The 16,706-nt window shown below is 46.2% G+C and overlaps 1 protein-coding gene across 1 annotated transcript in view; it reads left to right on the top strand.

Annotated features, from left to right (window-relative positions):
- tet3 (tet methylcytosine dioxygenase 3) overlaps positions 1-15,554 on the top strand; it is a 31,966-nt gene extending 16,412 nt beyond the window's left edge. Inside the window, exons 4-10 of the mRNA XM_083645083.1 lie at positions 167-260; positions 3,718-3,926; positions 5,790-5,940; positions 6,284-6,373; positions 8,223-8,360; positions 8,714-9,080; positions 10,553-15,554. Coding sequence (XP_083501209.1) covers positions 167-260; positions 3,718-3,926; positions 5,790-5,940; positions 6,284-6,373; positions 8,223-8,360; positions 8,714-9,080; positions 10,553-12,345 — 2,842 coding nt within the window. The 3' untranslated portion in view covers positions 12,346-15,554. The remainder of the gene's footprint in view (positions 1-166; positions 261-3,717; positions 3,927-5,789; positions 5,941-6,283; positions 6,374-8,222; positions 8,361-8,713; positions 9,081-10,552) is intronic.
- The last annotated feature ends 1,152 nt before the right edge of the window (positions 15,555-16,706 follow it).

Raw genomic sequence — 16,706 nt, 5'->3', positions numbered from 1 at the left:
GGTTGTGCGTACTCTTTCTGATTTATAACTTATAGTGCGAGAGAAGCAGGAAGTGACGTTCACTTTGGCTCCCTATTAAGTGTAGAATTGGATGCAGCATGGTACTTGCCATCTGGGAAGAGGCTTTTCAATTCATGTGTCACTTAACCGCTGTCCTCCTGCGTAGGTACGGAGAGAAGGGGGACGCCATCCGGATTGAGAAGGTGGTGTACACTGGCAGGGAGGGCAAGAGCTCACGAGGATGTCCTATTGCTAAGTGGGTGAGTAAAATAACATTACTGTACATCCATGTGGTTGATGTTTCTTCACAGTGCCCTATAGTAGGCTACCATTGATACATGTCCAATGTAAGATTCAGTCCTATGACTGTGAATAGCTTGTGTCCTATCCCGCTGATCCACCAGGAAAACAAAAAATCCTCTTACCTGTAGTGCTATTTATCCATCTCATGACTTTGGTGTGAGTTGCCATGTCGAGTTTTGGAGATATCGGCCGTAGAAATGGGTAGGCTACTTCCAGATCAAAATGGTAGCAGTAACGCATTACTCAGTCACCCGTAATTTTATTATTAATTGCATCTAACGTTAGCTTAGCCGTAACGTTAGCTTACCTTAGCTGTAACTTTAGCACGATTCCTTCTGCATGGTGAGACGGTTGGCACGTGTAGGTTGGTCGAAAGAAAATAGCTCCTACACGAAACTGCTCACAACAAGATCTGTGGATTATCTTGAAAAAATAACAAAAAATATTTATGTCTTCGTTTAATTAATATCTTTGATGTCTCGATCTACAACTCAGTAGAAACCCAACGGTCGAAACCCTATTCTATTCAGAGAGAGCCACAGACAGAAAGTGACAGTGAGAGAGGCTTTTGCCTCACCTGACGTATGTGTGTGTGTGTGTGTGTGTGTGTGTGTGTGTGTGTGTGTGTGTGCGCGTATGTGTGCGTGTGCGTGCGCGCGTGCGTGTGTGTTATGAGGGGTAATGTGGAGACACCTAGCAGACTTTGCCACCCCCAGACAGTAAAACTCTCACCCTTCACACATCCTGCTAATGACTTTATGGATTCAAAACAGCCACCCCACCGAGGGAAAGGGAAAGAGAGACCATTAGTGAAGTGTGTGTGTGTGTGTGTGTGTGTGTGTGTGTGTGTGTGTGTGTGTGTGTGTGTGTGTGTGTGTGTGTGTGTGTGTGTGTGTGTGTGTGTGTGTGTGTGTGTGTGTGTGTGTGAGAGAGAGAGAGATAATATGACAGAGACAGAGTGTGTGAAAGACAGAACAAAAAGTGAGAGAGAGCTGGAGGGCTGGGTTAAAAGAAAATACTTCCCATGACTATTTTTGGCATAGATAGCAACTGTAAGGAAAGCTAATGATGAGGAGATGAGAGCCATCAAAAAGCTTCCAAATGTTGGATGTTTCCACTAGTTTCCACTCTGTGAGGGCATGTGTCATGAGTACGTTCTGATTGCATTTAGAAAAGCAGACAGTAGGATGTGCAAATGTTCAAATTAATTTGCTCTGTAGCATCACAAACTGTTTTCCAGACAACTATTGAAAAGGTAGCATTTTAGGATTGGTGTCAAGTTATCAGAACAGGTCAAATTTCAGAACAAATATCAGAACAGGTCAAATTTCATTGCAAAATGCTATATAAGCATGAACTGTTGCCTATTGTCCCTTGCTTAGTAGTCCATGGCTCAGCTGCTATGTGTGGGGGTGGCAGTGTGCGTGTGCCATGTACAGGTTACTGTGTTTTGTAAGTTTTTATTAAAGGAACACTCCGCCCATTTTCAACCAGCTTTGTATCATTAGAACATCAGTAGTATATCAGAAAACTGTAAACTGTTTTGAAGTCTGTCATTTAATTTGACAGTTATTGAGTGTTAAAGTGTGGACCAGTGACATCACTGGTCCACACTAACTCAAATGAATAACTCATTAACTCAAATCAACTCTCAATAACTGTCAAACAGTCATTCATCTAGTTTGACAGTTATTGAGAGTTGATTTGAGTTAATGAGTTATTAATTTGAGTTAGTGTGGACCAGTGATGTCACTGGTCCACACTTTAACACTCAATAACTGTCAAATTAAATGACAGACTTCAAAACAGTTTACAGTTTTCTGATATACTACTGATGTTCTAATGATACAAAGCTGGTTGAAAATGGGCAGAGTGTTCCTTTAACACCTTAAGTGCCATAGCCGAAATAATTCGTCTTACATAATCCAACGCTTGAGTGCCAGAGCCGAAATAACTCGTCTTACATGTTTTTTTGACGGTGGGACATCAATCAACCCCTCTTACATCTTCGAGATAACTATTTGGAGCAAGAGCATGTGTGTAATCTATTTTACCGACCACTAAGTGGCGACAGAGACCGAGAGAAGTCACAGCCACGGGACCCAAAAGCAGCCGCCTCCGCGGAAATGGCTTGGATTTTACAGTCAGAAGCCCGAGACACACACACAGAACGGACAGAGATCCCTTCCCCCCAGAGCCGCGGATCAACGCGCGAACACACACACACACACACACACACACACACACACACACACACACACACACACACACACACACACACACACACACACACCGCGGGAGCAAGCTTGGCGATTTTACAGTAATCCAATCCATTTCAGGCAAGCAGGCAGGCAGGCACGCAGACAGACAGGCAGGCAGCACAACACGCTTCTGACACGCCCGCTGAAGCCAGGAGGAAGGAGGAGAAGACACACGGAGGGAGGAGTTTGAATGAGAGGGGTGTTTCCTGTTGTTATGGAGGAAATTACTGTTCAAAACTATTGTTTAGAATGTCTGACGGTCTTACTGATGCCAAAAATGAATGGTTAAAGTGACTGTTTCACAAAAAGCCATTTATCTCTGAATAAATTTCCAGACGCTGAAACCATGCTGTACTCAACGGCTAATATCTACATAACTACTAACTCTGCAAACTAACTCTTTTAGACAGAGAAAGCACACATTCTATTAGTTATTTTTAGATGATTGCTGTTCATGAATTCTTAACAGAAAAGAATCCTCGGCTGTTCTAAAATGAGCCAGAATCGTCAAAAACACCCCTGGCACAACTTACCTACAGGAATGAAAACATGGCTGGCACCCAATGTGTTAACAATAACTTCACTAACATAGTGAGTGTTGCTTACATGCCAGCAATCATTTGGTTTTGTTAGAAATTAATTCTTCTTTGTGTATCTTACTTTGGATTAAAAGTCTTCAATGGTAGCCTAGATCAATGGTTCTCCCCAGCAAATTGACAAATTGTTAAACTTCAGTATTGTTTCATTTACAAGAACTAGAGAATGTAGATGCGAGAAATGTTGAGAATCACGGGTTAGAGAAGTGGCCTTGCCACAGGGGGGTCACTGGTTCAAATCTCTGGACTGGCTAGAAAAAGCAGGTGGGAAAGCGAATGAGCAAGACTCTTCTTCAGCAAAACAGTCTAGGTGTCCCCGAGCAAGGCTCTTGACCCCAAACTCCTCTACTCCTCCCAGTGGACAAGAGTAGAAGCCTGTGTATGTAGCCGGGCACATCCGGGTGAATGTGTGGAACTGCTTGAGTGTGAAGCAGGACACTGCTGGAAAAGAGCCAGCATGCTCAGTCGACCTCCCCTGGTTCAAATAAAACATGTGCCCAAGGCAGCATAGAGACCATGTCAGTTGTAAATGTCTCCCTCTGCATGTTTTGTGTCAGGTGATCCGCCGCGGCAGTGAGACAGAGAAGCTGATGTGTCTGGTGCGTCACCGGGCGGGCCACCACTGTGCCAACGCCGTCATCATCATCCTCATTATGGCCTGGGAAGGCGTGCAGCGGGACCTGGGTGACAAGCTGTACCGCGAGATCACCAACTCCATCACCCAATTCGGCAACCCCACCAGCCGACGATGCGGCCTCAATGACGAGTGAGTCGCTCATGGGTGCTCTTGACACCAGTCTCTAACGTACAACTTTGCGAGTGAGTGAACAGAAGAACAACATGAAGAAGAACACATGTCAGCCAGTGGTTTCCAGCTCCACGTAGATCAGAAAAGCAGCGAGTCACTCTGGCATTGTCTTGCGTTTTGTAGGTGGAGCCTGACTCCAAACTGTAGCTACTGGGGGGAAAATTGGACTTCTACTTTCCTATATTTTGTTCATGAAGGGAGAGATGGACCAGGATAGGCTTATTTCTGAAACAGAGAAGCACCCTCTTCTCTACAAACAAGGTTAGGGTTAGTGGTTAGTGGAAAACTTAGACCTGTGCCACCGCCTAGGCATGCAGAAATTTAGGTCAGATTTACTACAGTTGTCAAGAACTGATTAAAGTCAAGTTGACTTGAATCAGTGAAAAAGACAGAAGAAATGACAGCATACTTGAATGCTTTACTTGGTAAAGCAACCACATATTAGAGCCCTAGGGCTTTCAGGGGATGTATGGCTTTCCTACGTATATCTATCTATCATCTATCTATCTATATAAAAGGGAGCATGTGGGCAATGTTGGTTTGTTCTGTTTGTTAAATTGTTCTCCCACTGATGATGTCATAGGAGGCATTGTGACATCACTGATGATGTCATAAGAGCAAGGTCATCTTATGACATCACTGATGATGTCAGAGGCATCACTGATGATGTCATAGGCACTGATGTAAACTTAAGTGGCACACACACACACCCACCCGCACATGTAAACTTAAGGGCAATAACATTTTATGAGCAACACACACACACGCACCCCCGCATGCGCCAATAGGGCAGCCGAGCTGCGGGTGAGGCCGCGCAGCAGCCAAGCTGTGGGTGAGGCCACGCCTTAGCCGAGCTGCGTATGCGGGCTGCAGAGCCAACTCGGCGAGCTGCAGGGTGGGCAAGGCCACGCAGCAGCTGAGCTAGCAAGCCTGCGCAGCGTGTGAGCCTAGGAATCGAGTGCCTGGTTGACAATAAGGGGGTTTCTGAGGACTTGCTCGCCACCCAATCGTCTAAAAATGCAATTATTTGATGGCAAATCACAACATGCATTTTTCTATGGTGTTCCTCGATGTATTGGTGTCTTAATGTATTCTGGTGGGATTTTTGACCACCATTTTCATCACTTCCCGTTTGATTGTGTCCCCCACTTCTCAAACCAAACCCTTGCACACCTGGAATATCCCAATCCGGTGTACAGTATGCCCGCCAACATGTACGCTATCCTGCAGCAGCAAAAATCAAAAGTGAAGACAGATACAATGGGAGCCACATAAGGCTTTGAAAATAAACCACAGACAATGTTGTTCTCTTCGAATGGCAAGAGTCCAGGAGGACCAACCCACCTTTAAACACAAGACTCAATGATGAGTGAGAAAGCCATCACCGGTGATGAAACGCAGAGCACTATAGAATACCGCATCAAGAGGCTTCAAAGCAACACATGCATATATACAGGACATAATCAAAAACAGACATTATTGTCAAATGCACAATAGTATTCCTTCTGAGAAGAGAAAAACAGGAGTTGTTTCTTTACAAGAATCCAATCTTTTCCTCTGCTTTTATTTAATCACTAGTGAATTAGCACACTTCATACACAAGCCCAAGTCAAAGGCATCAGAGAAGAGAAAAGTTGATAATGTAAGGACTGCTAGATAATGTACTAACTTGCTAAAAATGTCCAATGTTATCCTCCACATACAGTGTGTAGACAGTTATACATCTAGTCTCGTCTATTTTGGGAGCTGTGACATGCAAACACTTGAGATAAGACAAACGGAGTAGTGCTGAGTGTGTATGCCTGTTGTCGCCCCCTGCAGTCGTACCTGTGCATGTCAAGGCAAGGACCCTGAAACCTGTGGTGCTTCCTTCTCCTTCGGCTGCTCCTGGAGTATGTACTTCAACGGCTGCAAGTATGCCCGGAGCAAGATTCCACGCAAGTTCAGGCTACAAGGAGACCGTCCCCAAGAGGTACTGACTGATGCCACGCTGTCTGTCAAACAGGGAAAATGACAACGCTAATATTGCATAATTATTTTAAAAATGAAATTTGCATACAATTCTGGAGGAAGCACTGAAATTCTTGTAATTTATTTTAATTTTATTTTTGCCTGAGCATTGTCACTTTTGTCGGCCAAATCCATATCAGTCAAACTACTATAGAGTAAACCCCACACATACTCAGTCCATCCATCTTTGTATAGATTTTATAAAGTTAACCCACCTTTGTAAACATGAGTAATGTTAAGCTACTCTTATGGAGCTCTGTGTTGTGTGTTTGGTTCTAATCTGTGATTCCTGCTTTGCTTGTCAGGAGGGAAAACTCGGGGATAACCTACAGGATCTGGCAACCCATGTGGCTCCTTTGTACGGGCAGCTGGCCCCACAAGCCTACAGTAACCAGGTTAGTACTGTAGTACAGGCAAATACATCATACTGTACATCCCATAGACTGTATAAAATATGGACGTCACAACAGCTCCCCAAAAGTGAAGCTCGATCGCCCCCTTGTGGCTGGTCCCAGTATAGGTAATAAGTTAGAATATGTTCAAGTGCTCATTACAGATGTGACAGCGATAGCTGGTATTGTTTTCACCTTGTGCCTCTGTGTGTGTCATCGAGGCAAAATGTGCTCCTGGAGACACCTCATTGTAATGGAAGCGGTACTTTGCCAGGTGTCTGTCTGTCTGTCTGTCTGATTTTGCGAACATGATAGCATCACACTCGGGCTCCTAATGACGTCACATGAGCAAGATGGCTGCTCGTGGAACGAGATATTTTGGCTTGACTTTGGCATAGAGGTAGGAAGTGGTGACACGTTATACATGTATATATTATACAGTCAATGGTACGTGCTTGTAAACGCACCCGTACTGAGGCCTACAGCCTGGCGAGGAATGTAATGGTGGCAGTAAGTCACCAGCGTGTGGTCAGGTCAGTGACTCTGTCCTCCTCGGCTGCTTGGGTTCCAGGGAGGGCAGCATGGAGACATGCTGGATGTCAGCGTGAGTTATGGCTGGCTGCTGTAGGTGAATAAACTAAAGCCTCCCTGCAAGGAAGTGTCTGGTGTCTGGAGGTATACGGTTGTGGTGCACTCCAAAACAAATGGTATTCAATATTTCAATGGGGAACACATCGGTATTAGTGCTCAGAACAGTGATGACGGACTGTAGTTTATATTTATTAGCATTTATATTTATTAGCAGGAGGACTGCGGGAGAAATTGGAACGTGTATGCAGGCGAGGGAAGAATGGAGGGCCATCATTGCCCGAGGAACCCTGATGATGAAACTGCAGTAATGAAAAGTCTCTGCAAAGTCTTTTCAGCCTGTGCAGAATCTCAGGAATACAAAATCAAGTTGCATCCTGGAGAAAGTCTTGCATTTTATTGACATTGAGTAATGGAGCCCCTAGCATAACAATTTCACATGTGTGTACTGACAATAAATATCTTGAATCTTGAATTGAAGTGACAAAAATGCAAGGGGATGCAAAGGGATTCCCTTGAAATAACATGTTAGTTATATCGTTATGGTGGGCATGCACCATCAGAGCAGTAACACCACATGCCCACCACAACGACACACACGTCGTTTGAAGTCACAGTCGCCATTCCCTGCCGTTTGCTTGGTGCTGGAGCTTGATTGGCTGTCCGTCTGAAATGTTCAATGTGTCCCCTCCTCTTGTCGCTCTCATCGTGTGGCCAGGTATCCCAGCATGCTTTGGAAGGCGATGACAGATGCATCCAATACACAATGAATGGGCGACTGCGACTTCCAATAGCTTGTGTTGTTTTAGTGGGCCTGCACCGTGACTCCACTTTGTCCAGACCTGTGGAATCCATGTCAAGTAGGCTAGGCTAAAAACAAAGCTAATAATTAGCTTGCTCTACGTCTCTATGTCATCACAAGCACAGAAAACAACAAATAACAACAAATCCCAGCTAATACAGTATACAACAGCCTCAGCTGATTGGACTAACTCAGCATCACACACACTCCGTAATGTCAAGCCATTACACACTCACTCACTCACTGTTCAGCCCACCATCCAGGCTGTTCCTCCTGCTGCTGTTGTGCTGTCATGAGAGTTTTGTTGTTTTTCTTCACCCATCTCCTCCCCAGTCACCTGAGGCTCCCAGATGGTTTGTTTTCACAAAACCACCTGGGAAATGAGTCACTTAATAAACATTATTCACGTGAATACATTGACCTGACTGACTAGTTTGGGCCTGTGTCTCCTCTTCCCCCCAGTGTAAGACGGAGTCCACAGCTCCAGACTGCAGGCTGGGCTTGCAGGAAGGCAAGCCGTTCTCTGGAGTCACTGCCTGCATGGACTTCTGCGCCCACGCTCACAAGGACCAGCACAACCTCTACAACGGCTGCACTGTGGTAAGATGATTATCACTGCTTTTCTTCACTGAAAATTGGCTACAAATGTGAATGTTTGAGAAGACCATCTTCCAATCTTGTTACAATGATGCAGTCTATCAGTGGCCACCATGAGCCATTCTTGGCCTCTCTCAGTTCAGTTCAATTCAGTTACTTTATCAGTAGGACTGTTTATCAGAAACAATATTGCCAAGCAGTTGTGGCAAATTCTCTACGTGTGTGGCCGTAAGATATGCTGTATTTCCCTCATCTCGAAGTATTCTTAGTTTAGAAATGTCATACATTTTGTGCTCTTTGATGTTTTGCTTTTCACATTTTACATTTCACCCGCTCTCCCTCTCTCTCTCTGCTAGGTGTGTACTCTGACTAAGGAAGACAACCGTAAGGTGGGGGAGATCCCCGAGGATGAACAGCTCCATGTGTTGCCTCTCTACAAGGTCTCCCCCACCGACGAGTTTGGCAGTGAAGAAGGCCAACGGCTCAAGATGCAAAAAGGAGCTATACAGGTGCTTCAAGCTTTCCGCCGCGAGGTACGCAAGCTGTCCGAGCCGGCCAAGTCCTGCCGACAGCGCCGCCTGGAGGCCAAGAAGGCCGCCTCGGAGAAGAAGGCCGCCTCGGAGAAGAAGAAAGGTAAACTCCTGCAGCAGGCGACGCCGGAGAAAACGGTGGTCAAGGCTGAAGTCTGCATCACCGGCTCCCCACAACCCCAAGGCAATAAAGGTTAGCTGTTTCTTTGATTGTTTTATGTTGGGAAATGTTTTTGTGAACTTGTTGGAGTTCTGGATTGATTGCTGGGTCAAGCAAACTGCACCCTGACGAAGGCGCTTTCTCCGAAACATGTTGGTGTAACCCATTAAACACAGCAGAGGAGATTTTGAGTGTGCGACTCCTTTTCTTTATAGCCCTTTTCCCACATGCGCTTTGTACCGCAAAATGACCGGAACGTGGTCTAATGCCTGCTTGTGAGAAAGTAGTCGTGCCGGTATAAGCGCGACCCCGTCATCGCGGACATTTCACCAGTTTCGACCCAGTCAGAAGAGCGGTATGCGCTATAGCGGATACAAGTGAGAAACGGATCCAGTCATTTTCCGCGACACCGGTCCTTCTCTCATGTGGGCGAGGTGTACACACGTTGCTTAACGTTCACTTCCAGCGTGCATCATTTGCGCACATCAAAGCAAACTACTTCCACATTTCAGGGAAATCGGCTGTGTTTATTTTACGCTGGCTTGACACTGCTCTTGAGTCAAACGAGTGTGATTTTATTGTGTGGCAAGTTTTGCCGACCCCCCAAATAAGCTCCCCCCTCCCCCGCCCCCCAACATACCGGCTATTTGACGACAAGATTCTCACTTGCGAACGCTGAGGTGTGAAGGGAAATTCAGGGAAATGTCCGATATTGACTTACAGGTAATTTTACGGTACGCATGTGGGAAAAGGGCTTATGTTACTTTGAATTTTCCTTAAAGGAACACTCCGCCCATTTTCAACCAGCTTTGTATCATTAGAACATCAGTAGTATATCAGAAAACTGTAAACGGTTTTGAAGTCTGTCATTTAATTTGACAGTTATTGAGTGTTAAAGTGTGGACCAGTGACATCCACACTAACTCAAATTAATAACTCATTAACTCAAATCAACTCTCAATAACTGTCAAACTATTCATCATTCATCTAGTTCGACAGTTATTGAGAGTTGATTTGAGTTAATGAGTTATTAATTTGAGTTAGTGTGGACCAGTGATGTCACTCTGGAGGGGGGGGGGGACAATCCGCCCCTGATAGTAGGGCTCGAGGTACACTTACCTGCGGGTAGGAGGAGGATCGCAGGAGCGCGCATAGCTCACCAAAACGTGTTCGCACATACATCACCATCCGGATGCCCTCTAGATAACTCCTGAATTCCAAGGCATGTGTGAAAAGTGGCTATACACAGCCAATTGTGCCTGTATGGACACCCGACCAAGCCGGAGGTAACATGGGGGCGCGAACCTGCGACCCTCCTGTTGGTAGGCAGGGAATCTACCACTACACTACCCAGATGCCCTGCACATAAGTAGATTAAAGCAAAACATAATTATGCATTTTCAAATACAATTTCATCAAGTTCATAAAAATACAACATACAAACTAAGAATAAAACAATTAAGTACTATTTGTAATTTGGCCTGTTCTCTGCTTGAATCATGCAGCAATTGTAAAACAAGAGGTGAAGCCTGACATTAAGAAGGAGCCCTTCAACGGATCCATGGACGGCTACCCTGTGCAGGAGGCAGACCCCTTCGACATCTATCCTCACCCTGCCTACTATGCAAGGGGAGGCCTCCCTGCCACTGGCCAGCCCTGTGCACCAGGCCCAGTCAACGGCTACCACCCCAGTCTGCCTGCACTGCCCTACGGCTACTACAACTACCCCTCCAATGCACTTTTCCGCCCTCAGCTGAGGACCTACGAGGGTCGAAATAGCTCTTTGGCCAAAGCGGGCTGTAAGGCCGTCCAGGTGGACCAGAAGCCTGATGTTCAGAGCCTCCAGGCCAGACTGGCCCAGTCCTACCCGAGCCTCCCTGAGCAGCAGCACCCAGAGCGCAGCGCTTGCCCCCTGCTGCCAGACTACAGCCAGTCCCGCCCCTCCTCTGTCTCCTCTGAGTTATCCAACAGAGGCACCCCAGTCATCAAACAGGAGCCCATGGATGTGCCAGTATATGAAAGCAGACCACCGAGCCAGACTGGTGCCAACACATCTAGCAACTCCCCGCAGCCTGCTGCCTGGCTAGGGCACCAACCTAATGGCAGCATGGTGCCCACTAGCTGGGACGGGCATGTAAACCCTAACCCAGGTCGTGTAGCCTCGCCCTTCTTCCCAGACAAGCAGCAGTTCCACCAGCAGCAGCTCTCTCCTTACCCCCAGCAGTGGACCTCTTACCCCTGCTCAAACACCCCCATGGCCTCCCCTGCCCCCTCCCCATCACCCTCGCTAAAGTTACCCCCCTCTCCATGCCCCTCCGTACACCCGGGCACACCGCTCCCCGGCAACCTACACCAAGGCAGCCCATGCCCCGTCACCTCACGCCCAAGCACCCCACACGCAGGTATCCCGCATTCGGGCACCTGTCACCCAGGCACGCCGCAGCCAGGTACCCCACGGCCGGGCACGCCCAACCACTGGGCCAGCCCCGCTCCTAGTCCCCAGCCTAATGCCTGGGCCATGGGACCTGCGGGATACAGCCCTGGTTTGAAGCACAGCAGTCCTGCAGGAGCCTACCCTGATAAGATGTGGTCCAAAACTGGGGAGAGTCGCTGCTCTACGCCCCTGGGGCTCCAGGAGAAGGCCTGGAAGTCTTGTGGAGGTTCAGTGGCAGGCAACACACCATCCCCTGCTCCCGAGGGCCGCCTCTTCCCCGACGCCCTGCAGCAGTCCAACCAGGGCTGTTGGACCCCCAACCGAGCCGAGAGCGACGCGGAAAGCACCAGGGGTGGCGACGACTACGACGATGAGGTGTGGTCCGATAGCGAGCACAACTTCCTGGACCCCAACATCGGCGGGGTAGCAGTAGCGCCAACCCACGGCTCCATCCTGATTGAATGTGCCCGGCGGGAGCTGCACGCCACCACGCCGCTCAAGAGGCCTAACCGCTCTCACCCCACCCGCATCTCCCTGGTCTTCTACCAGCACAAAAACCTCAACCAGCCCGTGCACGGCCTGGCTATTTGGGAGGCCAAGATGAAGATCCTGGCAGAGCGAGCCCTCCAGAGGCAGCAGGAGGCTGCTCTCCTCGGCCTCTCCCAGGAGGACATCAAGGCCCTCGGGAAGAAACGCAAGTGGGGAGCTATGGCGGCAGGGGCCAGCCCGGGGCCCGGACAATCCAAGGACAAGAGGGAGGGGCCGGTGACACGGCTAGCCCCCACGCTCCACACCACGTCCACAGTTACTGTGTCTCCCTATGCCTTCACCCACCTCACGGGGCCCTACAGCCACTTTGTCTGAGGTCAGACAGACACAAACAGACTCACAGCTACAGACTGGTGCAGTGGAGGGCTGGAGAGAGGGATGAGCTCAGCCGTCCCTCAGTCTGGTATCTCTCCATCCTGCCCCCTCCACAGTCCACTTGGAGGAGGGGGAGGTTTTTATTGTTTTTTACCTCATGTCAGGCAGCGGTTTGGGCCTCGCGCCAACAGACACTGCCTGTGGTGCTCTTCCTCTCTCTTCCCATGAGAGGAACTCCATTGCTTCTTGTTCATAGAATTTTAATGATCCTAATTATTGCTATTATTATCAATATTATTATGATTGCTATTGTTACTGTCAATGTTGTTATTACAGGTATTGTTATTATTATGAAGACCTTTTTTGTTTTTGTTTTTTTTATTGTTGTTTTCATTTATGTTGTTATTAATGATGTGATTGTTTTTGGTTGTATGACTTATTTTTTTTAATCAGGAGTCAATCAGACTCACTTTTCCATGTTTGGAAATGTGTACCATATTTTCCCTTTGATTTTCTTTTGTTTTTGTCAATCTTCCAGCTGTACTTAGAGGAGCCATTCTCTGCCCCGCAAGACAACTCAATTTTAATCATATATACGAGAAAACCTTTCCAATAGGCTTGCCTTAGATATCTATCTTCATATTGATACAGATATTTATCTTTGATTATGTTTTTCAATTCAGGCCTCTTCCAATCAGAATGGGAGCAAACCTTGCTCCTCCTCTTGCCATGCGGAGATGTGCTCCTCGTCCTCCTATTCCACACCCCTCCAGCGTTCAACTGGTGCTCCACTTCCACGTCTGATTGATTTCCATTCCTCTCATGGCACTTGATGCTGTACATGGGTGCTCTTACCTAAAACGGGCAAATAGTATTTGCAAGTCAATCTGTTTGTTTTGACCTGGATGGATTCCCACAAGGGTGTCATTTATTGCATCAAGACAATGCATATGAGGTGCACTAGAATCTAGTGCATTGTCCTGTGTGGCAAACTACACCTATCTGACTGGCACTACATAAATATTATTTGCAAATGCCATTTGGCCCGGTCCTGCTCTTACCACACAGAGCTGGAACATGTGGTGCTCCTCAGCTTCCTAACATGTGCTACTAGGAGTGAGCTTCCCACTGTAAAACTCTAGAGGGCAGCAGTGACTCCTTTTTCAAAGTGGTGCACAGACACAAACCTACAAGCACTTCAGTTCCAGTTGTAAGCTCTTGTCAGCCAGCAGAGCCTTGCCTTACTGCTTTAACCATCTATGGCCACTAGAGGAAGCTCTAACCCGCTGTTTATTAGCCACGAATGGGTTTCCCCAAATCACCTTGAGGCAAAGTTAATCTTTGTCTCATTTTAAGTGAGTGAACAAAGATGAGCAGAGTCTGACTGCTTTTGGGAAAGCCATCCGATGATTGAGTTACAGCAATGGAAAACAGTGTTGGGACAGGAGTGCTCTTGGTGCTCCTACACACACTCTGGTGCTCTCCTTTAACACTTGACTTGCTGTGAAGGGCCTGGTCCTTCCTCTCCATGGTGCTGTCATCTTCAAGCAGGGCAAGGTGTGTCCTTCTGCAGACACCTTGTCACCACAGCCAGTGAATGCAATTTAGCATTTAGCGAGGCAGTGCTTTTGTCTCAGTCAAGGTACACTGTACAGGGCTTGCCTGAGAGAGTTTAGCTCCCACAGCTGGGGAAGTTCTATAACAGTGATTCAATGCATTGGAAGTAACCTATTAGTAGTTCTGTTCACACACACACACACACACACACACACACACACACACACACACACACACACACACACACACACACACACACACACACAATTTAAATTATGCATAATAGCAGACTTTTTTTGGTGGGATTTTTAGATTAGCGTCTGGGAATTGGTAACAAAAATGCATTCAATCAATGTATCTCTCGCTGTGGGTGTGTGTGCGTGCGTGCGTGCGTGTCTCGGTTTGAAGACTGCACTGTCGCTTGTATGCGTGAAAGAGAGGAGCCAAAGAGAGAGACTACTTCATAGCCTGGATGGAGTTCCATGCATTACTGATTTTCTCCTTCTCCTTCATCAACCACGTGACTGTTTGAATTAATGGAATTCAAGTGGTGACATGGTTTACTAGCGTACACTGATGAACATGGAAATTAGTGATAGATGGAGCTGGATCCAGGCTAATCGCTGGTTGTTAGGGTCAGAGCCCTGGTCATCTGTGAAAGACCCTGGTGCTTCTCCAGAGGGTCTCCAGCGCTCTACCTCATGTTGTAGAGACACTGGTCACAATCACAACTCGCTACTGAGGGCAGAGAATCATGCATAATGTTCCTTTGTGTGCTCTCCATCGCCGCACTCGTTTTTAACCCGTTTTTTTTACTCTTATTTATTACATGGTGGTGATGATGATAATGATTGTCTATGATGTTATTGTTTTTGCTTTTTGTTTTTGTCTTGTTTTGTTTGATATAGCTAATACAAATTGTACATAGAGAAGAAAAGATTTATAAAAGCACTTTTAATCTTGATTTTAATGACAAAAAGAAAGAGCCGACTATTGACAACTTGAAGCTTAGTTTTGTTTTTTTGTTTTTTTAATTTTCTCAAGAGAGAGATAAAAAAAAATGTAAATATTAAAATATTTAGGTAAGATTATTTAACTGGTGAGGGATGATAACTAAATCATGAATGATTGGGGGGGTATTCTGAAGTCCAGTCTTTTCTGTCAGCCCTTAACAACAGTAAACAACACTTGGTCCCAATGTGTTGTGTGTAAATGTGTACTTAGTAACACTGCTGTTTTGCTTTCATAAGTACTGTAACTGTACCCCCCAACCGGTCACCTTTTGAAACAAACTGATTCCCCCAATCATGCAACCTGACACCACGTTAGAAGAGCCCACATAACACCGTCATCAGAATCGGAGAACCCCCTATATCACAGTTGTCTGAGTGAAGCCACATATTTAGAAAAACGATTTCAGGAATTGATCAAACATAACTTAACAGGTGTCAAGGGCCTCGAGAAACTCACTCATCACATTCAAGGCAATGTGAACATTCAATTCAAGTAAGCAACACCAAAATTGTAGTTATGCGAGCGGTACTCAGCAACAGTGATCCACATTCAGTAAGCTAACGCCAAATCCTTAAGGTAGCCATAAACCTGGTATGTATGCTATTGTATATCAGTAGTTGCACTTGTTAATAATAACTATTAGGACTGCATCGGGGGGGGGGGGATGTTTGGGAGCATATTGGTAGTTACAGAATCAGTCTGAGGTGATTCGGTGGGCAAAGGTTAGTGGGGAATATCCCAGAAATCTTTGTCAATTGTGCTAGACTATCAGGTAAGAGGTTGCCTCCCTACTTGTTTAAATGTGTCTATTATTATTATTATGATCAACGATACTAGTGAGGTTGTACTTTGCAGTAAAATCATGACGCCCTTGTGGAAGACACCGGAGATACCAGGTAGTTGGCTTGTAATGATGATTTTTGGTTGATTTGACACAGACATCATGGCCACAGTAGGTGAGTTGACTGGTGCGGGGGGCTGGGACTGCTTCTACAGCCGTCCATTGGTCTGGTTGCTTGGTTTTTTGGATACCGTCACACATCCAATTGAGCCCATTTTGATAACCATCATGCATGGTCCATATTCCACACACAATATAAACCGATTCAGTCATATTTATGATCTATATAAGAATGGGTGCTGAGCATATACTGTACATGATTTCTTTTTCACTTTGTAAATTTCTATGTCTCACGTGAGTTTGGTGGACGACTCTCATTGAGAGGCGTCCATCTCCCGAGCACGTGCTAAGAGGTGGGGAGATCAGCTGGTGCTATGACGCTATACCTTAAATTCACTGTGGAAAACATGAGGGATAAATGATTACTGCAAATATTTTTCTGAGCTCTTAGAATGTCAAGAGAACTATACTTTGGATTAAAGGCAGTTTCACAGGATGGGGAGCTGCCCTGGTGCTGACTTTATGAAAAGTCCTTTGTTACAACCAGACTGTAAACGCTACGGATTTAGATCTCTTTCGGGGGAGGGGAGGAAGCACTCATACAGGTGAACACATTCTCTATGAATATTCATTCCACATTGTACTTGAAAAGGTATCCTCGTTTCAACAGGGATGAGGTATAGGATCATATTATATTAAGACTGTTATCTGGGTTTAATGTTTGGTACAGCGTAAGTACCAATAAAGGCTATTGAAATTATCTTTTGAGTATGTTGTACATTTTCATTAAGGGAATGCTAAGGTATTTGACAACACAAGAATAGCAATTGTGTACTGCCTCCCTCTTCAACACGCAACCAGGATCTCACAAATAATTGTGAAATAGCAA

This window comes from Poromitra crassiceps, assembly GCF_964638095.1.
Source record: "Poromitra crassiceps genome assembly, chromosome: 10".
NCBI classification, from domain to species: domain Eukaryota; kingdom Metazoa; phylum Chordata; class Actinopteri; order Beryciformes; family Melamphaidae; genus Poromitra; species Poromitra crassiceps.
This window is presented reverse-complemented; position numbering and strand designations above follow the sequence as displayed.